General features: G+C 38.7%; 1 protein-coding gene across 2 annotated transcripts in view; it reads right to left on the reverse strand.

Moving 5' to 3' along the window:
- Window positions 1–26,324, reverse strand: part of bnc2 (basonuclin 2) — a 141,092-nt gene that overhangs the window by 66,248 nt on the left and 48,520 nt on the right. For both annotated transcript variants that reach the window (XM_056763838.1, XM_056763832.1), the window contains exon 2: window positions 13,811–14,053. In XM_056763838.1, the coding sequence (XP_056619816.1) occupies window positions 13,811–14,053 (243 nt within the window). The remainder of the gene's footprint in view (window positions 1–13,810; window positions 14,054–26,324) is intronic.

Here is a 26,324-nt window from a genome sequence, read left to right on the forward strand (position 1 = left end):
ATTAAAACCCACACAAACAACATTATACCCCAACCATGCACACAACATAAACAAGAAATTGTCATGCTTAAATAAATAATGAATTAAAAACACAAATTGGTAGAAAAAAACTCTATTGTTTCTCTATCAGTGCTATCTGCCCTAAAAAAGTGATAGTTTACAGCTAATCGTTTAACACACCAAGAGATGCCTTTAAAAAAAAAGAGTTTGTGAAACTGTAAAAAGAGATCTGTGAAATCTCTTTAAACTGATTGCTGTCTGTGTGCATGTATATATTTGTATATGTGGAGGTCAAAGACTGGTCAGCAGATGGAGGATATTTAGGCTAAGTTCAGATCCAAAAACAAACAGTCTCCCCCTCTTTTCAACACACACACACACTGTCACTGTTCATGCACAGTGAGCTGTGGGCCACCAAAACACCTGCACTTCTTTGTGAAAGTGTAAATATTGTTAATTGCAGTTAAGACAGTGTGGCCTTGGATAAAATTAGACATATTCGACTATAAAATTCTAAATATACCAGTTACTTTGCATGTACTACTTGTACTTCACGTTGTGTAAACAAAAATATTTGAATGCAGTTGTGAACTGAGATGAACTGAGCGCAAGGTAAATGTATTGCCACTGTGTGTGGCCTGACACAGTCTGGATATGACTCAGCCACTCTCTCCAAGGGAACCTTGGGAACTGCTTATGGAACACTTTGGCTACCTAATAAAAATGTGGACACTCAGAACAGCCAAAAGCCTTTTTTGACCGACTTTAGTTCACAGTCGATGTCAGAGACAGCTGGGAAACGCAGATTCCGCTAGATCCTAGCTAAGCAAAAACTGGTTGAGGTTACGTTGTGTTGGCCTTAATTATTCCCCAAGTTTGAACCCAAATCCCATCACTGTATGGGGAGTTTAAAGGGATGGATACTATCCAAATTTGAAGGGCTCAATATGGTGATACACAACAATACTCAAGTGAATTTTTCCACAAAAAATCATGTGTTTGTGTGAGTGTGGTTGTGTGTCTTCAAGACACAGAGAAGCTGGGTTTGCTATGGGTCACAGCTGGGGCGTGTCTGCAATATGTGTGTGTGTAAGAAAGAATTAACGAGAGTTGAGAAGAGAGAGAGAGTGTGTGTGTGTGGCCCAACGGAGAGAGAGAAGGAGAGGAAGGAATGGGGGCTGAGGGGAAATGGGAAAGAGTTGTTAAAGAGAAAATGAGCCCACGGCAGCACAACAGCGAGCGGGCGGTGGCAGCTGGCGTACTGTGCTAATTCAGCACTTTAACAAATCAATGCCACTTGAGGAGTACTTTCCCAACACATCACATCTAAAAAGCCTCTCTGTTTGCATCTGTGTATTTGGATTCATGTACACATGTAAATCAAATCATTCAATCATTTACAAGTTGTAGTATTTTAGGGTGTGTACATGTTTCCAAATAATGACAAAAACAATGTGCCATTATATACTCCATTAATAAATCAACACCATAAATGTGGTCTATCTACGAGCATTTCTGCATGGATTAGATTGAAATTTACTGTAAGTAACTACAGATTCTTAGAAATGTTTCATTTGACATATTTAAACTGGTATCCTACATCCTTGTTACAACACTTGAGAGTGCTAATGGCATTTGGCATCACTAATGTCAAACCTGGCTTGGCACATGATTACAATTTTACAGCTTCAGCAAAGGGAAAGAATAACAGTGAATATTAACTCATCTCACAAAGCAAATCATATGACTTCAGATGACTTGGAATGTACTGTATGTCACATCAGTTGTACAGACTACTTTTTAGGTTTTTTAATCTGTTTATTGGATCGTAACGATGCAGGCCTTTAAACGAAAAAAAAATTCTTCAATCAAAGATTGTTTTCCTCTTTTGAACAAAATAAATCAGTTAAATATACCAGCATTTATTTATGTCATGCCAATTCCATCCATCCATTTTCTACCGCTTATCCGAACTACCTCGGGTCACGGGGAGCCTGCGCCTATCTCAGGAGTCTTTGGGCATCAAGGCAGGATACACCCTGGATGGAGTGCCAACCCATCGCAGGGCACACACACTCACTCATTCACTCACGCACTCACACCCTACGGACAATTTTTTCCAGAGATGCCAATCAACCTACCATGCATGTCTTTGGACCAGGGGAGGAAACCGGAGTACCCGGAGGAAACCCCCGAGGCACGGGGAGAACATGCAAACTCCACACACACAAGTCGGAAGCGGGAATCGAACCTCCAACCCTGGAGGTGTGAGGCGAACGTGCTAACCACTAAGCCACCGTGCCCCCCTGTCATGCCAATTGAAAAGTGAAAATAATTTTTCCCCATTTTTCTTTCTCTTTTTAGAAAAATAGTAAGATAATCAAAATATGTAATAATGCAGGGGAACTGTGAGAATTATGATGCGACTAAAAGAAATTGAAAAAAAGCTTGTTATATTTAAGCATCTTCAGTGTAGTTACTCACTGCCTGAAATTTGCAGAAATGTTCTCTTGGTATTTTATCAAACAGCTTCTTATGGGTTTTACTCTTAGCTGCTTTTAAAACTACATAGTGCCTCTATTCTGTTTCCCTATTGGCTGTTCCTTTTCATTATTCAGTCGAAGCCATTCATTTCAATTGATTTTAAAGACTTTAAAAAACAGTTTGGTTTGTAATGAAAAAACTTTATATTCACACTTTTTTTTTTTTCTAAAAAACTAATTTCAGATACTCAAAACCTTGATAATGAGAAACATTTCACTCAAGTGTATTTTAAAACATTTGACCGGTAGTGTATATATAAACAAAGAGAACACATATAACAAATCAATTTTATAAATAAATATCAAAGGGCATTGCTATGTTTATACATATTTGTGTGTTTGGACCTTTACTTTTAGCTGTAGGCACTAATAACACACATGAGGCCTTTATCAATACTCTTATGTATTCAGTTTCAAAACAGAAGCATGTTCCCTCTTGTCTGTGTGATGTGGATCAGAGAGCGAAGCCCACGCTGGTTCCTTCTAGCAACAAATGTAGCCAGAGGCCTTTATCTGGCATAAGGCACGTTAGGCTGTGTGAATTAGCTGTGCGCTGAATCTCAAAAATGCATTAACATTTATTCTATTGTAAACCCCTCAGAGCTAGTGCCCAGCAAGAAAAGACGAAAGACTGCACCTTTAAAGAAAGCAAGCCCGAGCATCAGAATGATGATAATAACACCATTAAGGCTAAGTGCCTGTCTATTAGATCACCAAGGTAAGGATGCATGAGGCCTTTAAACCTGCATCCTTTCACTGGCTCTATAACTGTAGAACACTGTACTAGAGCATATATCTTAATAGATTAAAAAAGGGTTTTCTTTTTTTCTTCAAAAAAAGACCTCAATAATCCTAAATGTGTCTCATATGTTTTTTTTTTTCAAATGTCACACTGTAAAAAATGATATGTCAAAATAAATGAGCCAATTACAACTTTATTTATAAGATTTAAATAACATGTTGAAATTAGCTGAACATTACAGGAATAATTCACTAATTAGTAACATCATAGAAATAAATAAAATAAAACTAATATTATATACCAGCATAAATTGCTTGTCAACACTCAGGAACAAGTCAGTAAAGTTGCTGTGTCCCAGACAGAGGCAAAGATAGTCCATCCTAAACCCTCCCCACTGCCCGTGAGGTGATTACACTCCTCTGTTCCCCTAAGTAAACCGCCCATTCTTATCACTGCAGTACAGTTAATCCTGCCCCTATGTCCCTCAGGGGTGTCAGAGAGGTGGAGAGGGGAAATGCTGGAAGGAGAACACATTTGCCACTTGTCTATGACACATAATACCCGAGGTCCTTCAGGCAATCAACTTTTACTTCACATGTATTTGCTCATCTGAAGACCCCTGCCAGCTCAACCGCTAGGAAAAGGGGGAGGGGGGGTCACAGGAGAGACAACCTAAATTAACACTTGACATTCAATACGGTCAGGCCCTTAATTGGCCAGAGCCTTCCTTAGAAAGCAATTTTCTATTCCCCAAACTACCTCAGAAGCATCGTGCATGCAATGAGGTTGAGGGGGAGTGTATATGTGTGTGTGTGCATGTCCGTTCATGGCACTATGGACTCCAGTGGCCTGATGGTCCCTTTCTCACTCTAATGAGAGAAGATCAATTATTTGGTCACGATATGAGTTGAACTGGGAAAGGAGATCCCGCCCCCTCGGACAAACATACACACCACCCCCCACCCCCTTGCTTTTCTATTCTTTGTGAGTTATGACAGGTGTCTGGTGTCCAGAAAATGCCAGAAGCAACCTCTGGGCACATTATTTTATGTTCTCTCTCTTCTCTAAACAACACACACTTGCACACCGGCACAAACACAAACGCGTCCATTCAACCTACACTTCACAGAGGATACCATTACTGGTGATGCTATTACTGCTTTCAACCTGAAAGGAATTAGCTTTCCTTTAGCTGATCAGACAGCATTTTAAACGCATCTTCTATGTATAATCCAGTCTATGCCACGGCTATTATCAATTAACTTTAAGACCTGATAATGTTCTTCTCCTACACATTTGCTCCTGGAAGTAGAGTTTCACTTTACATGATTATAATCCCTAGCCCTTGCAACATGTCATATTTGTTGAACGGGTTCAAATCAATAGTTTTGAAAGACAGGAAGACTTACCCGTAACTCACTGCACACACACATCATATGCAATGTGAGACGGATTTATAAGAATGGCTGGATGCTAGGCGTGACTCACACATGCTCCCACTGGCATCGGGGGGACTAACATGTTCTCTAAAAATATGCACAATCCTAATTAAATTTCAGTTCATTCATTGATTCATTTATTTGTTCGTTTTTTATAGGAAAATGCCTCATACCAATCAATTTTGTGAAAATGTCGACCACTAAAAGTACAGAAGTAGTCCAAACCCCACTGAACATGGAAGTATTCAAGAGCAAAAGCATTATGAGATTCATTCATTCAGTCTGCTACAGTAAGTAGCTTCTGGTAATGACTGGGAACTCTGACCCCTCTGGTTGCCTAGATACACTGGCCACTTAATTTGGAGTCTATCACAAGAGCAAATGAGTTTGTTTGAGCTTTAATTGACACCATGGATTGGAGGCATGGAAGAGCTGTACCGCTCAATATGTGACAATAAACCTGACTTAAATCATCTGCTGTGCACCTGAGAATTTGTGTTGTGACATTTTGTACGTTTTATGGACTATGATGAAAAGCCGTAAGAGGGCGGATTTCTTTTTTTTTGTTGCAGTAAATTAATGGCCAACTGATTCAATTATTTTAAATACAACTGAATATAAAACATAATAAATATTTCAAATATTTATTAAATAAAATATATTTTAAAATGCTCATTAGCAGAGTATAAAACACCCATCAAACAGAATATCAGAAATTTGAACCCTGTACACACGCACGCGTGCACGCCAACTCTTTCCACAAACGGAGGTAAAATGTATTCATGTACAGTAACAAATCAGTAAATCAGAGTTGTTCAGCATTAATCAAACCTTTCCCCTAAGTTGATTGTATATGCAAGAAAAAAAAAAAATAGTCTGATTTTATTCAGATTTTACAGCTTGAATGAAAGATGCATATGATTCTTTATCGGTAATGTTTTAAAGTGTTTCATATGTCACTGCGTGTTTCAAAAATGTGTGTATAAATCAATGTGTAATAAAAAATGTTTTTTTGTTACATTTAACACAATAATTACACGTAATTGTTATTTTTTGTTTTGGCTTACAAAAATTCTCATTTATCTTTTGCATAATTTATATATGTGAGTTTCTTTAAACCGGTTATAATGATTAGCCAAAAGATTGTTCACTTCTAAATCTACAGTAGTCCTACAATTCCTATTTCCTTCAACATTGCCGTTTATCCAGTATGTATCTTCTTCAGAGTTATTCACATCCCTATGCCTAACACCAGTGTGCTGTCACTTTAATGAGGAAAAATACTGTCAGCAACTGAAATTACTGTCATTATCTGCAAGCATATGTAACTACAACAATAATAATGGCGTAGGTGGTAGTAGTAGTAATAATAATAATAATAATAATAGCAAATCAACCACAACATTAGATGAAATTATGGTGACACAGTCAAACCAGACAACAAAATGGAAAATGAGAGACTCTTTCTGCAAGAGGGCAGTGTGATTTTCTTGTCTGTGTTTTGTTGATGGGAGAAATTGCCCTCTTAGCTGTTTAAGATGAGGTAGACTAACAGCTAAAAAATAGCGGCCCCTAAATGTGCCAGTGGCATTGGCAACAATCCAACAAAGGAAAAACAGGAAGCAAGGAACTAAAGCTTTCATGCACTCATTTCATAGCCTATGTTTCCATTTCACTGTAATCAAGGTGCACATTTTCCCAAAATGTTCTGGTCAGACTTATTGTCCTAAACCAAACGTGTATTTTCAAACAATGATACAAACTGCATTTGTCTTTACATTTCCTGAATATAATAAGATTGGATAAACAAAGAAAAAAAACTTTAAAAACGTTTATTTTCAAGATTTGGAGATGCTAGCTGCTGTACACAAAAGGAAAATGTGTGGTTACACATTGCATGAATTTAATTACATTTATTTTAAAACTCAAAATAAAGAGACATTTTCTAACACATCTGATATCTGAGGTTACTCTGCATTAAAGACAGCTTTATGACTTATTTAGTTAAAATTTCTTCTTTCTATTTTAAGTTATACATTTTATTTCTATGACTTATGTAGTAGTAATAAACCTACATTATCTTTACCTGATGTACCTTACAGAATTTAATTTAATATTATATTATTGTGATGTTTTATGCGTTTATTACATTTAGAGAGAATTGGATAGATTCCGTGTACCGATGTACCATGTACATATGTTAAAAATGCATGAATTTATGGATAACTGCACATTACACTTGTGTGAGTGTGTGAGTGTGTCCATGTGCGTATTAATATAATAAAGCCTTCTATTCTATGGATCAGACACGGCAAACTCAATATATGAGCATCTATGACACCATCTACCACTGGATGATTGGGATTATCACCACAAGGCTCTTACACTCTTACAAATATGTTAAATGGTAATATTGCCTGTTACCAGAGATTTTTTTCTGGATCTGAGGGAGCGTAAAGTTCTACTGTAATGCGAGATTTACTACAGTTGAAGCTCAGTTACCTCAAAACACTTAGCAGGCTCTGGGGTATGTCCATTTGATTTGAATGACCTTGATGGGCAGGTGTTTTCTAGATTAGACGTGGCATAATGCTGCACCGGTGAAGAGTAGTTGATAACTGACTTGTGTGTCTATAAGAGTAATTGTATATTATAATGGAACCTTTTATCAGCATACTGAGACTAATGCTGGCGAGCACAGACAGTAGCAGCGACAGCCCTGGACAAGGCAGGGATGTGGGAATGAAAGATCAAGACCTAAACCTATTGATTTGAATTCCAAAACACATGTTTTAAAATGTTCACATCTTTAAATTAAGGTTTTTTCATATTCAATTCATATTAAATTACTTTCCATCATAGAAGTGTTTAAAATGTTAATCACAAAATTACTACAGTTGTTATAATAAAAAATCTTAAATACCTGATACATCTGTCAAACCCTTTGTTAAAGCAAAGCAGATTCAACAGTGTAAAACAGGTAAACCATTTTTTTTCTGAAGAGGTAGGGTATCAATTTCTACGCACATTCAACACCACATTCAGTTTTTTAATAACCACGCCAGATTATGGTCTTTGTATCTGGAAATCTGAGCTATGTAATCTAGAACACGTAGTCTCCCTTATATTTTACACATAAATTAATAAGTATAACGGTAAATTTTGCTTCATGCTGATTGTTCAGAGACATGAATAAATAATTGAAATGTGTATGTACATTCCTGTGCATCTTAGTTTCTATTTACATTGAGGTGGCTTGACTGTCTCATTGCTGGTACCATGGTCCCTCAGGTCTTGCCTATCAGATATCTCTGCCTCTAGATGAGGTCTGGGAGGCCAGTCTCTCCCTCTCAGATCTCCAAGGTCTGAAGGGCAGCTGCTGCATTCTGATTGTGTCAGGCGCTCGGGGAACTAACAAGACACAGAATGATGGTAATGTCCCCTCATTACCGCCACACCAGGGGTGGTGACATCCTGACTCAAAGACTATTGAAACAGCAGTTTCCCTTTTAAGCAGGACTTCCCTTCTGCTTAGGCAAATAGTATTTTTGTAGTATTCACATATAAATATATATATAATCTAAATAATAGTACACTGCCACGGTAAACAATCAACTACACGTAGTACTAAGATCTAATAATTTACTATTTATTTCATATTGTTTTACATGCATTACATCACAATAAATTAAAATATGAATTATTATATGATTGTTGTGAATTTATACTCTAAAAAATTGTCAATCTGTGTAAACTGTCCCCATTGTTTGAAATAATCAGGACAGCCTATGAAACAAGAATTTAATGGTGTTCACTTTGCAATGTTAATTACATTCTAATTGTTTCAAGAGGCTTCTGTTTGTGTCAAGTGTTTAACTGTTTAATCGAGTGCCTACATGTGCCCACAGGAGAGCAAAATTATGGGAAATGCCCCAAGTGTTCATGCAGATGGTCTCAAATGTTTATCATGCCTACATCTTTTTAACGCACACACATGCGTCACGGCCATCACTGACCCCTTCTTTGCGTCGCTATGAAAAGCGCAACACTGCCTCTTCACTACCCTGGAGACAACGCTGCTCTGTTTACTGATACTCCAGAAGCGTATTTCAGACTGAACACGTGAGTGACTGTCACCCCTCAGGACAGACAGAGAGGAGATGTAGCACTGCACAAGCATGTGAGTGATGTGCCCAGTGTCAGCTATTGATCATAGCCAGAGGAACACATATACCAAACACCTACTCATATCCACTCACTGCTCCAGAGAATAAAGGAAAGATGCCGAGCAAATCTTTAGTGAGGCTGAATGAAAATCTTAACTGAATCGATTTGTGTGTACTTCAGAGTTGGGCTCGGGGGGGTGTCCCCGTCGCGCAGCGCTGATGAATCTGCATCCAAACTGGCTGCAAGCCAGTATCACAGAAGAGTGAATTTCTCTGCCCACCAGAGACCACTTCTCCTTCCCCAAAAACAACCCGCTTAAGTCCTGTTCTCGCCATCTCTCATCCTCAGCATTTTTAAAAGTCTTCGAAATACTAAGACTAAACCAAATTCTAAAAAAAATGAAAGCTTTTTGAAGATAAATTAACGAAAGGCAAAAATGGGTTTCACAAAGAATATCAGATATCGTATTTTTAAGATTTAACCAATTAGTCTTATTGTTCATAGGAAACACAATAAAAGACTGCGGTGAAATTTCTCAAGAGCATTTTAGTTTAATATTCCAACACTGCTTTGTAAACAGTAAAATTAAATCATGAATATTAAAGCCAATTTAGCAGTTAAACTGGTGCAAACAACATGTTTATTAAAAGCCATAACTACAACAAATTGATTAACTAATTATGTAATCACTCATATAGAATTATGAGGAATTCAGAGAAATATGGATGTGTTTTTCCTGGGGTGAAGTGATGATTTCAACAACTAAAATATTATACAAAACATGTTGAAAGGCAGGGATGTATAGGCAATACAAAAGGGGGCATGTTCTAGTGAGCATACGCATCACAAACTAACATAGTACACAATCATATAGAGCTGCCCCTTGCATTTTCTCTCCCCTCTCTCTCTCAATCTTTTTTATGCACCTTTTCATAACAATTGACTTAAACAATAAAACATGCCGGCAAACATGCTCACTTTACAATAAAAACATAAAAAACTAATTTTTTCATTTGCTATCAAATCTTCACCCCAACTCTCTGCATCCTTCGCATTCCAGCCTCTCCTTGAAAACATTAAGAGGCTGTCTGTCGGGGAAAGCGTAAGGAATTAAGAAAGAAAGCATGTCTGAGTCAGGTGAGATTACTTCCCTCAGCTGAGTCCATTACTTAATAGGATCAGTAATTAATGGCAGGAGCCAGACCCATTCAGCACAAAGACTTCTGAACAAGCAGCCTCTCTTCTTTAAAGCGACACAATAACTTAACTGAACTTACTATACAGACCATTTTGAAACTTAAATCAAAATGTATTTTCCACCATACAATTAGCTTTAACTGGTAAATCAAGTCTGACATCTTGCCTCAGTTATTGACAAAAAAGACAGATGTTGCCTACGCTGGACATCGTCCTGTCACCAAAGTTTGGGTGTTTGTACACTCATGCCTCCTGTGAGTACCCCAACTTAGTCAGCACTTCAAGGATGGTGTTGACCCTGTCCTAGGCTCTATCTGCCGAAAAAGAAGTTGTGGGTGTCTCCTTTACCACATATCCCCTTTCACTCTACTCTCCTCCACTCCACCCTTCTCTTCACACAGCCAAGGATAGGCAAGAGTCGTTTCATCTCGCACCCACACAGGCATGCAGAACAGACAGGGAAAAGAAAACACACTTCACCACAATCACTCCTGTACATTTTGATTCTTAAACACACACACACACACACCTATATCAAATTGTAAAAAGAAATGTTTGTGTGAGAGAGATAAAGAGAGAGAGAGAGAGAGAGAGAGAGAGAGAGAGAGAGAGAGAGAGAGAGAGAGAGAGAGAGAAAGACCACCACTACACCACATACATGATCTGCAAACCAATTTCTAGTGAGCTAGAAATAAATGCTGTTCCGTTGCCAAAGTCTGAAGAGAAGTCTGTTTTTTATTTGTAGGACAAATTGAGAGAAGATTTTAAAAGGAAAAAAGAGCCTCGATGAACCGTATTTAACAAATGATTCTGTAGCTGTTAAAATGTTTTTTTAAAACCGTGTTCGGTAGATCCGAAAATGAAGAAATTTTATTACAGAAATGTTCGTTTAGATCATTTTTCGGTACACAATAACCCGTCAATAATAAATATAAGAAGTAAGGCAGGTGTTTAATCGGTCTGTATAAATAAAATAAAATACGAACATTTAGTTTTATTAAAATGTCTTATTTATATTTCTTCTTAGGCGTTTTATTATAAAAGTTGCCTGATAAAGTGTCGCGCCTGCAACCCGCAGATTGTTATATATTTCGTTTGAGATGAGGTTTGATAAAACTGGCACTCAATACATTACTTAGGAGCAAACAAATCGATAGAATTACAACATTTGAAACCAACAAAATATTTTGACATCGCCACTAAATTATAAACCTAAATAGAAACCTTATTTAGGTTCGAATCTAAATAACATTCGCGGTCTCATCAAAACATGTAAGCAGGTAATGCATATTTTCTTTAGATGCCTGTATTATTATTATTATTATTATTATCATACAAATAAAATATTTACCTTTGAAATGATTTACATCTTTCTAAATAGTTAAAGATATTTTTGAACTAATCATTCGTAATAAAGAGCTATTTGTATAAATCAGCTTTGATTATAAAAAATCGCCACATATTTGTATATTTTTAGAAATAAGACGAAAGAATGCTGAGACCGTCTGTGACAGAGCTTGACTGCACCAGCATCTCAAAGGTTTCACCGGAGATTTGCTTAGATTGAGCACAGGGAAAATGTTACCGATCCAGACTAATCAATGCCCTGTTTCAGCACCGCGACATCACATTCAATGAAGAACCTTTAAAGCTCGTTTATACGGCAACCGGCGGGTCAAGACAGAGCAATTAGGACATATTATTGGTTATGAAGTGCAAATTAATATTTATATCGATAATTGCAAATTCAACATTGTCGGGATGATACCTGTAAAATATGCCTGGTTGATATAAACTTGGTCATGATGGTGTCAGGATATTCTTGTTAACAGTAAACAAATGACTTTAGGACGCATTACTGGCACGCTTTTTATTAAAAAAAAAATATTGAAAACACTTATTTCAATAATTGCTTTATTAATGGGAAAAACACTAAAACCCAGGATAGAATTGCTACTGTTTTATAACTTGTTCTGCATGTAACTGTATTTGCATCATCATCATATTTTTCAGTACATACGCACATATTTAACGAGATTATTATTATGTATATGCATTATCTATCTGGCGGCTCAAACCTTTAAATATTTATTAAACTCCTCGCAAAATATTTAGAACCCAAAGAATTTCAATTAAGGTTTTTTGATTGTTTGTTTGTTTGTTTGTTTAAGAAGTATATTAGATTTTGTTTTCAAATAATAATTGATTACAGGCAGACTACATTACCATCAGTGCGCAATTACGTGCCAAGGTCTCTTAATCATTCTATTTTCAGATTTTTTATATATTGAAAGTCAGGCTCAAATAAACTGCATTCAGCATTTTATATGACTAATGTCACGGATAAACGGTATAAGCGCTGGACACGCATCTTTTTTACATGCGTAATATTTAAACAATGCCAAAAGGCTAATTTCATACATAACGTGACACAGTTAAGAAGAGCAAATAATGATTTCATTGTGTCCGTAAACTCGCAGTGTATGTGTGTGTCAGGCTGAAAATGTTTTTTTTGTGAAGAAGCGCAGGATAGAATCCACCTGCGCCGATGCGCCGAACAGCGCAGTGATCCCGTTATCAATACCTTTCATCTTTGCTCTCACGGAGAATACGCACTTCAAGAAAAAACACAGAGTCCAAATGTTCAATTATAAATGAGCGACCCTCAATTATTTAGTGAAATGTGTACTATAGACAAAACAAGTAAAACTACTAAAAACTCCCTTCAATATAATGCCCAAAACATACCGGTTTATCTGTTTTGTCCGTCTACACTTAAATCGAGACGCATCTCAGTGCTGTTAATAAACAGAGATAACACACAAAAAGTTCGTGAGGAATTTGGACAGATATGTGGACGGTCAAAGGGAGTCCAGGGGCCTGCGCTCGTAACAGTTTGAGCATGGCACAGAGAAACCAGCCCAGATGATTAATGTTCTCCTCACCATCCCTCCTTTCGCAAACCCCCAATCCTCCCCCTTTAAACCTTCCCTTCAGATACAAACACGCGCCACAGCAACTTTCCAATAAGTATACATTATGTTAAATATAGATTTTTAGATACTGTCAGTTAAAGTTTCAGCAGTACTTTTTTTTTAAGTAGTTTTTCATGTAAATGATTCCAGCGACAAACAAGACGACCTCTTTTAGATTAAACATTTGGGTATATCAAAGCTTCATCTGCCAAAGGGTCAACAAAATCTAACAAATGTTGTTTACAAAGCTACACTTATTCGTTAATGCAAGATAATATGTCATATCAAATTTTTCTATCACACTCTAAAACTTTACATGGAAGGCTGTCGTTTGTTACATAGGATAGCATACTTGACAGTTGGTGTCAATTAAAGTGCTTGAACTCAAAGACTCCCACTCAAAAAAAAAATCTATGGCTATTAACCACTAAACCTCTACCAGTCAGAGAACTTAAAACAGTTTACACAAAGCAAACATTCAAATCATTGATACATCATCTACAACACATCAATATTCCACAATACTTTGTAAACACACTAACCAAAATACTTTGTAAACAGCCAAACACACAAATCATGCACAATTACTCAGACATTTTTGCAAACGCACACACAAACATGCACTTAAACACCAATAACAGCTGCACATTACAGCACACACACAGCAGAACATACAGCGAATAGGACAGACATGAGAACACACAGAAAGAAAGAGCGTGACAGCGAAAGGGACAGCGTCCCACTGACCTGCTGGGACATTCTGAAGACGAGGTTGCTGTCAGTGCTCTGCTGTGTCCATGTCCCCATGAAGCCCGGCTCGGCGCTGGCCGGTCTGGTGCTGAACTGCATGGAGCTCTCTCCTCCTCCTCCTCCCCCTGCACCACTGCTGCTGCCGCTGCCGCTGGCTCGGGCTATGGTCTCGCGTGCCCTCTCTCGATCTTGCTCTCTCCACACCACACTGCCTCTCACATCCAACTCTGTCTCCTCAGACTGCCGGTGGAGAAGAAGGGGAAGGGGGGTAGATGGGGAAGAAAGTATGTGAAGGTGGAGGTTCAAATAGGCAAAGGGTGAATGTTCTTGCCTTCTGTCCTGATCTCTTTCTCTCTCTCTCTCTCTCTCTCTCTCTCTCTCTCTCTCTTTCTTTCTTTCTTTCTTTCTTTCTCTCACTCTCTCTTTGCGATCTTCTCTTGAGAGAGGGGGAAGAGAGTGGAGGGTCTTGCCTGCCGGTAGCAGGAGGAGTGTGTTGAGTTAATTCAGGAGCAGGGCTGCACAATGCATATTTCCTCTGGGGCATGTGGTGGTAGAGGGCAGGATGAGCGTAGCGTCGGAGGTAAGGAGGGAGGAAGAGAACGATGGGGGTGCGAGGTGAAGGAGAGTGAGAAAAAAGGGGGATGGCAGAGGAGTGGAGGAGGAGATGGGGAAGGAGGGAAGTATCTTTTTTTTGGCAGCACCCCCACTTTTTCTAAATGTCAGTCAGGCTGTGTATGGGCTGTCCTCCAAACATACAAGGACATATACACACACATACATACATTCCAAGCATAAATCAATCATCAAACAAACTCACTCAACCATAGCCTGGCCTTTCAACCTCTTACACACCTCAACAACCCGCACACAGATACAAACACACGCGCACACACGCAAAACACCACATGAAGATAACAAAAAAACTTTACTTCTTGCATTAAAGCTTTACTCGTAGAACTCTACACTCCGTGGAAAATCAAAAGCATGACTATACTATCATTTCAGTAAAGTTTACTTTAATTGGTAAGAAAACTGCAAAATGTAACAAAAATAAGAAAAGAAAAATCATCCCTCCCATCGCCCATCTCTCTCACCAGTAGTGTCCAGCGTGGTTTTCCTCCCAACTGTGTGGAGATCAGGTGTTGGAGTGTGTCAGTCCAGAGCAGCCCCTCCTCTCTCTGTCTCTCTCTTTCTCCTTCCCTCTCTTTCTCTGTACTACTCTTTTCTTCGGGCCCCTTTTCTCCTAAGAGCTGCCTGTCCTCTAACTCCACACTAACTATTCTCTGCTCAGATAGCACTGTGTGTCAGTGTGTGCATGTGAAGGCAGCCATGAGTGCATATGTGTGGTGTGAGGTAGAGCATGTGTGTCGGGCCGCAGCACGTCTGAGTTAACTGCTCCTCTCTTCTTGCTGGCACTCAATGACACGGCTCTCTCTCTCTCTCCTCCACTGATCTGCTTTCCCACTGAGAGAGAGAGAGGGTGAGCAAGAAAGAGAGAGAGCAGGAGGAGAAAGCTGGGTTGTCCCTGTCTTATTACCAGCTCTCCATGCCTGATGCTCCTCCACTCCAGACCTCAGTGGGATTGAGCCACTCTCTAATACGTAGATGCGCACACACACACAAAACTGCTCTCTCCACACAACTATTTCAAGCAAATAATGTATTTGTCAATACCATGGACAAGTTCCATCTTCTAAAATCTAAAACCTCGACACTAAACAAAAAGACAACTCAAAGCCTAGCAATTGTGCAAAGTTTAAAAAAAGATTTGATTATATTTAATTTAACGCTAATAAAAAAAGAGAAATGCATCATATTTATGCATCGCATCTAACTGAATATATTAACAACAGTCGGATTGAATCCAGAATGTGTTACAAAACAACACTGAAGCCAGGTATTTTAAAGTGAGCACATAACCATTTGATTTTATTACAAAGTCTAATTCCTTTGTCTGTTTTTCTTCCCGTGTATTAAACAGCTCTAGCTAATAGTTCTACGTAATCATTCCACCCCCCACCTCACACACACACACAGACCGTCTTTTGGAGAAGTGCGGCAGAGCACATAATCATACATACTCTCTCCCACTCACAAACACACACACACACACACACACACACGGAAACCTCGAGTGGATGCTTTCAGATTTTAATTAAGAAAAAAATGAGAAAGAGGCTCCATTTTTGCCAAATTGGTCCCTGCAGCAGACAGTCTCACAAAGGTGGGGAAAAGAAAGAAACCCCTAACATATGCACTTACAATAAGTGGCAGCATCTCTCCCTCACTGTACACGCCAAAACATTTTACATGAGAGATAAATTGTCTAATAAAGTTATTGTTCTATATATTTTATTATTGCATCTTTACCTTTTTTCTACACCACTCTTCCTCACATCAGCTGTTAAAATTATAGTCCTTGACACTGCGAGTATGTCTGAGTGAGATGTCACTGTGATCTCCCTTCTATGAAACAGGAAGAAAGGGAATTAACTTTTCTTCCTTTCGCTACATTAAATGGCTTCTATGTAGAAAGCCACTTGAAATTTTGTGGCAATTTGAAGGAGACAGCTGTTACTGTCTTTTAAAAGCCTCTGTACAGAACTAATGACAGCTCTGGCTAACCTTTACCTGAGTAATATGCACAGCATTTTGTCTGATCAAATCTAGTGTTTCATTTTTTTCTTCGTTTTTTTTTTATTAAATGAAAAAGGCAAGAGGAGTGGTGGCCGACACAATGAGAACTTAATATGCCGTTTGTTTTGTTTCTTCCCCATCTCTCTCTCTCTCTTAGTGCCTTCAGCAGTAACCAAAGCTAGCAAAGACCACACACCATTACAGGCAAATGGACACTAATGGGAGAGATGCTCAAAGCCCACTGTCACACATTTGTCCCCTCCATTTCATCTCTCTTCAAAGAAAACAACATTGCCATTCAAACATACAGTAGTAGTGTGGTAGACACCAAAATACTCATTACATCATTTCTTAAAACAGTTAGTACGTGAGTAGCTCTCCATGCTAAGTCTATTGTTTCTTCATTAAGCTTTGATGATCACATCTTACAGTCACATATATGTCTCAATTTCTCAATTTCATCCCTTCTCCATTTCTGTTTCTCCCTCCCTGTCTGAAATGTGCTGGTCTCTTGATTTTTCAAGTGCCGCTGAGTGTCAAGCTGGCAGCTCAGCTTCTGACCTCCCCATTAATAGTTGTTATTTGTGAGAGGCTTAGAGAACTCTGCCAATATCCCTTCTCCTTTTTTCCCGAATGGCTCTGTCCTTCTCCCTGCCTTTTTCCTCAGTTTGTCAAGTCCTCTTTTTATTTATCCGGGGTTGAGCTCAGTTACTGCTGTTGGTGGCACCAGCAGCAGTCAAAAAAAGCAGAGAGCCACAGTAATGGACTCCTTTATTAAAACTATTATTCTGCAAGCCTTCAAATTCCCCTCAGACCAGGGCCATGTCGAAGCTGATATAATTAACTAGAGGCTCAGCTACGGATCAATTACCAGACAAGCAAGTGATAGCCAAATCAATGAAAGATCATCAGCCACATTATCTGTGTTGCAACTCATTAGAGTAAAAGAGAGGAGAGCATGCTGGGAGTCCTGGGGCTGTGGCACTGCGGCAGCACAGAGGGCATTGACTTTTTCATAGTGACCCATGTCAGCGCGTGTTTATGAGCGTTAGTGTGGGGGTATGTCATTTTTGCCTCTATGTCTCACATGTCCCCAGGTGTCTCCATTACTAAAATGAAGAGTGGATGTACCTTAGAATGCAGTGGTAAGCAACAAAAAATCTCTCCTTGCCTAGAAAGAGAATGTGACACACGCCTTAATTATTCATGAGAAGTCATGATGATGTTTATTTTACTGCAGGAACTTGGCACTTGGAAGATTACTCCACCTTGCATTTTACATTATAAATGATAGCTTTACTTTTTAAATAGTGTGATTTGATCTCTTATTTGGCTTTCTTATTTTTGTTTATAGGTGTGTTCATTACATTTTCTATTTAAATGTATATTTATTCTTTTATAGTATTAACATTAAAAAAATCTTGAATTCAATTTTATTAATTGAATATAATAATTTGTAATGATTTAAAATAATATTTCATACAATGTACAATATTACTTCTTCACATGTTTTTAGTTTTGGTTAATTTAGAAAATATTTTGTTGGTTGTACTCCTAAATGTGTCACTTGGATTTAACTCGGGAAAACAAATAATGTAATATAATAAAATAAAAAAATGTGTACTGCGATTAACTTTATATTTTCCAAAATAAATGTCTTAAGTATTTTCTTGAAAAATATTTTCATAAAACAAGGGAGGTCAAAAGAGATTAATTAAACACAGAGAGGAGGTATACACAATAAAGGAGGTAAATGAAACCTGGGTTCTCCAGAATGTGGACGGGAGTAATCTGTATAAGAAATAAGTGTGTTTCTAGCGAGTGGGTTGTGATTCTAATCTCTCCTCTACACATCGATGCCCACCTAATGATGTGGGTAGGGTTGGTTCAGTTATTTAGAGTATGCACTGGAAACAGGGTGAGCCCTTACTTCCCTGAATCCCTTTTACAAAATCAATTGCCACAGTGGCATTTTTCTCATCTTTTAATCCAATGTGTCCAACTCATTTAAGATGGAGAGGTAAACCTGTAAAATAAACAGTACCTTAGAGAGAGGGAAGTAGAGGGAAGACAATGGGTGAAGGCATGATGCCGAGAGCAGACCTCCTGTCTTACAAACACACTCACAAGTGATTAAACGAACGGAACATTAGTGTGCTCTTCATGTGACTTGAAGACAGTGTGTCGATCAGATGGCAGCAGGATAGAACTGTCACTGTTCTGTTTTGCTCCAAGACACAAAGGGCCACAAGATATCATATGACACCACGTTTAAACAACCTTCCACTTGTGTGTGGTAGACAAAGAAGAGAGAGAGAGAGAGAGAGAAAGCAAAGGTTCTCTGAACTCAGGAACCACACATGATCTCAAAGCCACTGTACTCCTACTATTTTCCATGTATTGCTGTGACCAGTAAAAGCAAAAGGCTTTTACTGGCTTTCACAGTAAAATAATAATTAAGGCTTCGCCTGGTTCACACGAATTCAGGCCAAATTTAATATAAAACGGTTGTTGTGTGGATATGCAATCAACGCAGGGAATCATGGGAGCAGTTAGCCATAGAATACAACAACTAAACACAGCAGCTGCTAGAAAGACTAGCATGTTTCAGTTTTTCATCCCCCACTAAGCGTCCTAGCGTTCTGTCCAGGCGGCAACCTTCCGATCTCTCTCGTGAAGCCAACACGGAAGTGAATTAAACTGCAATTCATTGACGGGCCACAAGAGATTGGCTCCCAAAGAGAGCAGATCTCATTGAGCTCCATGTCAAAATGGGCAACTTTACAGCAGAAAAAACATGTTTACTGTGTTTTGTGTTTTTTAACTCACTCGTTTAACATATATTAAGCATTAAAATTCTGCAAATTAGATGCATGGTCACTTAAGTGACAAGTGGTTTCAGCAACCAGGCGCCTCAGCTCCGAACACGTCCCGCCTCTTTGCCCATTTCCGAATATCGAGGAGTGACGCGGTGCTAAGATGGCGTCAGCCGGCTCCGCTCACTTTAAGCTTCAAAACAGCTCCTCAGAAACCTATGGGTGACGTCACGGACACTACGTCCATGTTTTATACAGTCTATGGTTCTGTCACATCTGTGATGTTAACCAATGGGACCAGAGATGCTCTTCCATAAACAAATTGAAAACATAGCAAAACTATTTGTGCTGCTATGTGGAATGAAGGAGATTTTTGTGGGCCTATAGCAGTTTCAAAGTGACAACATAAAAAAACTTTACTGCGCATGCATTCCATGTGTGAACGAACAATAAGGATTACTGGTATGAGCTTGCTCGCAGGACACGCTGACTGCTTTGGGCCGATCATAACTTTCCGAAGCACTTGACACGCATACTTTCGGAGACAAAATTGTATAGTCTGACACAGTCACTTTCACAACAAACAATACAATTCTGTAATCGAAATGAGACAATAAAGAAAGGAAATCTGACAAAAAAGGAGAAAACAAAACAGAGAAGAGAATGAAAACAAGGGTGAATAAGGACAGACTTTATCTTCTGAATGACTCAGATAAGTAAGCTTCTTTTTACACCTCGAGGTCTGAGCTGTTTGACGGTTCATGGCATTGTGATATACATAAATAATTTCCACAGATTATTTGAATGTACATTCCACTGTGTGTAAATAAGTGGTTGTGAGTATACTCATGTTTAGCAATCTAGACCGAAATTGAGACGTTGAATGTCAGACCTATTAAAATATAAACACAAATCAGGAGGTTCCAGAAACGAATCCCATTGAGCAGAACCGTGAAAAAAAAAATTATTCTGTGAAAATATTTTTGATCATGTCACCCACCGCTAAATGTAATTGTTTTTAAACACTAAAAAATAATTTTATTGTGGTCAAACTTTTCCCATCATGGTTCTATTGCTTCTGTAGCTTTGTACACATTCGAAATAAGGAGTGCTCCAGTGACTTAATTATCATTCATTCACTGCCATAACCCCACTCCTACCCTGCCCAAAAATAATAGGATTAGAGTGGCCCTTGTTGTCTCACCTCTCCGCTGCTAACTGAGGTGAAGAAAAACAGTTGAACTTCACAATTGTTGGGTCTTTTGAGTATATCTGTCCAGTGTCTTACTGTCACTGTTGCTTTGCTTCACAGCCTCCCCAGGCATAATCTACATTGTTTTTCTGAAAATGGTGCTTATATCCAGTGCTTCAGTTTAGATCATTTCACACCTATAAAAGCAATCAAAAACAAACTTCCACTGAAGAAGAATTTAGCAACAATCTGGACTGTCTCTAGGTAAAAGCAGACAATCTGGATTACATCTTAAATTGTCATGAATAGTAAAGCGTTAATAATTTACCAGCGTAACAAGTTAACAATTATATATAATATTAATAATATTAGTAATGTTAGTAAAGTTATAGTAAAGCTGGTTTTTAGAACATAGAAGGTTTTTTAGTTCAATGAGGTCTTCAAGCTCTAACCATGTAATTAAGGTCTAATAGGTCGATTTTAATGCCACCAGGTGGTAGATGAGCCATAATCTAAATTAATTTAGACAAACCAATAAAATAAATGATAATCATGCATCTTAACATGTAAAAACAACTGCCATCCAGGATAAGAGCACAGACATGAGTTCACAGTACATATGGTCATACATGGTATGTAAAGAATGTACAGTAATATGAAACAATCATGTTTGTGATGCTGTGCAGCTACCGTTATTCAATGTTAGCATATAACAGTATGTTAAAAACATACATGAAGGCTCAGTATCACAGATAAGAAAGGCCGGATTAGACATATGGGCAACTGGACAATTGCCCAGGGGCCCACGACCTCTAAAGGGCCCAGGGCGGTGACGCCAATCAACATGCACTGAGCCGGTCGCGTGACGTCAAGAGCCGCTACAAAACACAACTAACAAAATGCAAACATGGAGAAGCTAAGTGGGAGCGCAAAACGGAAATTAAAAAAAGAGAGGATATCAGGAACGCAGAAAATGTAAAATATATACCGAAAATAGGGAATTTCTTCACACTAGTAAACGTGAGCAGCTGTTCCTCTGCGAGGACAGCTCTGCTAGACAGGACATTTCTTCACTGCTGGCGCTAGCAAATGTTCACAGCCCCGAGAGCGAAGAGCCCCTGGCAGCATCTTCAACCAACGGCCCTGATTCTGCTGCGAGTGCGACCGTTGAGGGAAGCAGTGATGGGTCTCGTGTCTCACCGCCATCTGAACCGCTCGTCGAGTCTGCGAGCAGCCCCTGTACCACAGACACGGCTCTCGGCACTTTCTCTCTTACACCAATTTTGCACATTTAAAGTCCAGTGTTTGCCAAATTAAATCAAGCATTTCAAATTTAAACATGCTCTTCCTCATTATTTAGGATTAAAATTGTGTATTTTGCCAGATTATTTAGCATTTATTTTTGTCTTGTCTAATTGAGAGAAATTTACAGATTTCCAAATGTTTAACCCTTGCCTGTCTTGTTGAACTGTGATGTGACAGGTTGTTTTCTGTTTTAAGACAAGTTAAAATGAGTTTGGAGCAGATGATACTGCATTTTATAAAAAAAGATATTGTGGTGGATCCATGAAAATGCTGTAAATTGTTTATTATTGTTGAGAGAAAACAGCAGATTTCAAAATGTTTATATTGCACTATAACTTAATTGTCCTGTTGAATTCTGAGGTGACATGGTGATTTCTGTTTAAAATGAGCTGAGAACCAAAATGCTACTTGAGATTATGTATTTTTGTTTGTGTCTTGTCTGTGGACCTCCTGTGTGATGCCTCTATCAATACAATACATTTGTGCTGGGAGTAGGCATTGTTAAATAAATACTGGATTCTTTGAAAGTTGTTACTTATCTATTTATTTGTGAAAATGGAGGATACTTCCTTCACTCTCTATGTAGTGGGTCAATTTTGCCAGATTATACTGATACTGATGCATTTTGTTTTCATAACATCATAAATGAGTGGCCTTGACAAGAGTACATTGTGGTGCATTTGTAGTTCAATGTGCATTTCAACATCTGTACATCAAAATGCACTTGATGACAGTTAGTTATAGAAATATTGAGTATATTTACTGTATTACTGTAATTTATTCTGTATTATGCCAGATTATGGTGATGATGAGGAACTTGAATATTGTTGCCCAGGGTACAGCAAAGTGTTAATCTGGCCCTGCAGATAAGGCTTAATTAATTTGGTTGCCTCTTAATGTCAAAAGGGCACTCGATCATGAATCATATTTGTCCCACTTTCACTGTACTCAGCCTAATTGCAAATATTTCTCCAAATATTAGGACCATGTCCCTAAAGAGCTAGATACTCATGAGAACTGTGTGAACCAGCCACCCCATAACCTTAATAGATTTGAGACAATAAAACTGACTTGACCGAAACCGACAAGTTTAAATTGTGCTTTCCTTGTACCTGTGCCTTTCCCTTGACTTTTTAGGAAAAAATGTACTTCAAATTTTTTATTATTATGTTTTATGCTTGATATGTATGCTTTTTTTATTTGAGCATTTTTTTGATTAGTTAACATCTCAAATATAACTGTTTTTTTTTCACAATATGCTGCTGTTTAATGAAAACAACAAAGATAAGCGAGAGCAACTGGATAAACCTAAAGTTGGAAATAAAGCAACCTGAGACAGAGAGGGATGTAGTCACACAAAATTTGAGGCTTTGCTATTCTGCATATGAGGAGCACTGGTGCATGTCCCTGGAGCTCCTGATTAGGTTTACTCACTCACACGCCTGTCATCAATTTCTCCTCTTTGACACATGGACTAGTCTACTTTACGCTGCTCAATGGGGGGGATCCAAAACGGTCTCTAAATGGTATGACCCTCACAGACAAATAGTTGATAGACCAAACAGTATGAAAACGCCATACGTTTTTCACAAATTGTTCAGCTTTTTTCAAACTTTATGTTTTTAATTGTTTTTAATTTATTCATACTACCACTGGATTGACAGCTGCACGTTACAAGTTTAGGACATGTAGAAAAATAAAATTTAGCTTTCACTTATTTTTACAACCTACTGATACCTGTATACTGGGTTAAAACATGGTAGCTGACGCCATGTGGCAAAGTAGCTCTTTTGAAAACTCTCACCAATACATTCTTACACACCAATACAAAGACCGCAAAGCGGAGGACAGTGAATGAATCCTGTTCTTCTATGTAAGCCTGTATTACCCCTCTGTTATAAATCTTTTAATAACTTTATATCTAACATCATTTTCATGTCAAATTCTTAACTGTAGTCAGAAGTCCGAAATTAATGAATCCTTGATTGGTATATCTCCAAGGTATTTTTTAAATTTTATATAAAATGTTGTCAGAGATCTCAATGTCAGACTTGAAATACATCTCAACGCGGTTTAAAAAAGTAAGAGGAGTTTGTCCCATCATCCATTCCGTAGTTCGGATGTTTAAACGTTGATTTTTAGTGATCAATATTTTATTTTATTTTATTTACATTGATGAATTAAACAATGTTTGCATATTGCAGTTAATTTTTACAAGAACTGCTTATGGTCAAAGTACAGGAAATATTACAGATAACAATACATTACCAACAGACATAGTTTAAAAAACGTGGCGGGAGATGGGTGTGATAAACTAAAAGTGGTGCCACTATGATTTCAGGCAAACAACCACTTTTAGTGCTATATAATACCTTTTTTAAGTGTACACATCTGCATAGAGTCCCTTTTTAGAGATTATTTCTGATAGATGTGGGGTGCACGGTGAAGTTGTGGTACATTGATCTGAAGTTCCAGTAGCTTGGTTGGTAGAGTGTCATGTTACAAGCGGTGGAATATCTCCTGAAACAAAAATATTAACTTGAATGTACTGTACATTAATTTTCTAAAGTGTTTATCAAATACTTTTTTATATTGTAAACCAGTGGATAAGGGACTATGTATAAAGTTTACATGTAACATATTAACAAACAAGCATTTTGATTGGCCGCAACAGTCAAATGTAATTTAATGCTGTCGCATGCAACATTGGGCAGATATTGGGCAGTTTTTTTTGTAGGACAGGCTCAACCAAACAAACCTAAACACATATTTGTCAGTGAACATGCAGCTTCAATAGCATCACACAGGAGATAGGGGCATAGAAGCTACTGAGACATAAGAGACAGGAAAACAAGAGTTACTAATGGCCTGCGTGGCACAGGACACAGGGGCACAAAGGTTACTGACGACTGCCTGTAGGAGCAGGAAGAACAGGAGACTAGGTTGGCCTCTGTGGCAGTGTCAAGGGACTTGTCAAGCATGGCCACTTCAGCCTTGACAGTATGGACCTCCCTCAAAAAAAATTGTGCAAGAGATCAGGGAAGTTCTAGCTACCCATTAGATAGGGCTGTTATCGACATTATTGTGACCTCATCATGACCATGTTGTAAACTCTGGAGTGAGAACAGGTTCTGGGCTGGGCTCTAGGACAAGAGTGGATACTGGGCCGAGCTCTGAGACAGGAATGGGCATTTGGTTCCTCTTTGAGTTTGGGGAAATGAGTGGGCTCCTTACCGAGTTCAGGGAAACGAGTGTACTACTTTCTGAGTGGGCTCCTGGTTGTACTCAGGTAGAGGAGGGTTTATTTGGAAGCAGAGTGTTGGCTCAACTCTGGAGTGGACTCTTGATTGACCCTGGAACGGACTCTTGACTTAAGTCTGGACCAGACTGCTGACTGATCTCTGGAGTGGACTCAGATTTAGCTTGAACTGCAGCCGAATTAGGAACTGGCAGAAAAGGAATCTGATACCCCCGAAAGGAGTGTATATATATCTCGGAGGAGTTCTGAGGTAGGAATCTGTGAGAATGATTGCTGGTGCTAGGAGGACTGGAGTTGACTAGGGTTCTTGTGAAGGAGTGATGTTGTTATCGTCAATAGCCTCGGCGCATAAATGAAGAACCATACAAAAGTGATGAATAGGCTAGGGAGCACAACCTGCTGGTTGTCACCCAGTCCACTTCAGAAGATGGTCTCCAGAGTGGCATCATTCCAGGGAACCAGATGGCTGAGCTCGAGGAACTCCTCCACATAATCCTTGGTGGGTCAACGTTTTGTGCACCAGTAAGTAGAAGTTCAGTGCAGGATTACATTTATGAATAAAGGACAGTAGCGGTTGGTTTCTCTGGTGTGCTTTGGATGGGAGAGAGTCTTTGGATGGGAGTTCACTCCCGACATCCTTTAACAACAGTGTTTCCATAATCATTTTCACAGACCACCTGTACGGCCTGATCTGAGGATGTGCTGCATGGTGCTTCGTAGTGCTTTCAAAGGGAGGGGTGGAGTAAGCCGCTGATTGCAATTCCCGACCTCACCGTTAGATGCCACTACATTTTAAACACTGGACCTTTAAATGTGAGATATGGAAAAGTGATTTAAATTTAGCGGGATCTGTCGAGTTAGGACGAAAATCCCTTCAACCAGAAAGCAGGTGAACGCAGAATGAATCTTAAGTGGGAGTGGGTGGTTGCAGAAAAGTACCTAGCAGGATCGGGCAGGAACGGGACAAGAAAAATAGACCCGTGCAGACCTCTACATCGAAGTCGACACAGAAGATGAATAGAACCAGGAGAGAGGATTCACAGGTGCAGGAGATTGGCCATTGGTTCTGGCGTGTCTCGTGACCCTTGCAGGAGGTTTCAATATCTCCCAATTTAAAACACCTGATACAATTCATAAGCTCGTTAGTGTGTTGAAATTGGAGACATTTACAAAACATGCTCGAAAGAGAGGCTTATAGATCGGATCTGAAATCTTTTTCTATGAGAATGTCAACTTAAAAATAATAATTGCAAAAATAACAACTGCATTATAAATTATGACACTTTAAAAAGAGACCCTATA

Source organism: Triplophysa dalaica, chromosome 2 (genome assembly GCF_015846415.1).
Source record: "Triplophysa dalaica isolate WHDGS20190420 chromosome 2, ASM1584641v1, whole genome shotgun sequence".
In the NCBI taxonomy this organism is placed as follows: domain Eukaryota; kingdom Metazoa; phylum Chordata; class Actinopteri; order Cypriniformes; family Nemacheilidae; genus Triplophysa; species Triplophysa dalaica.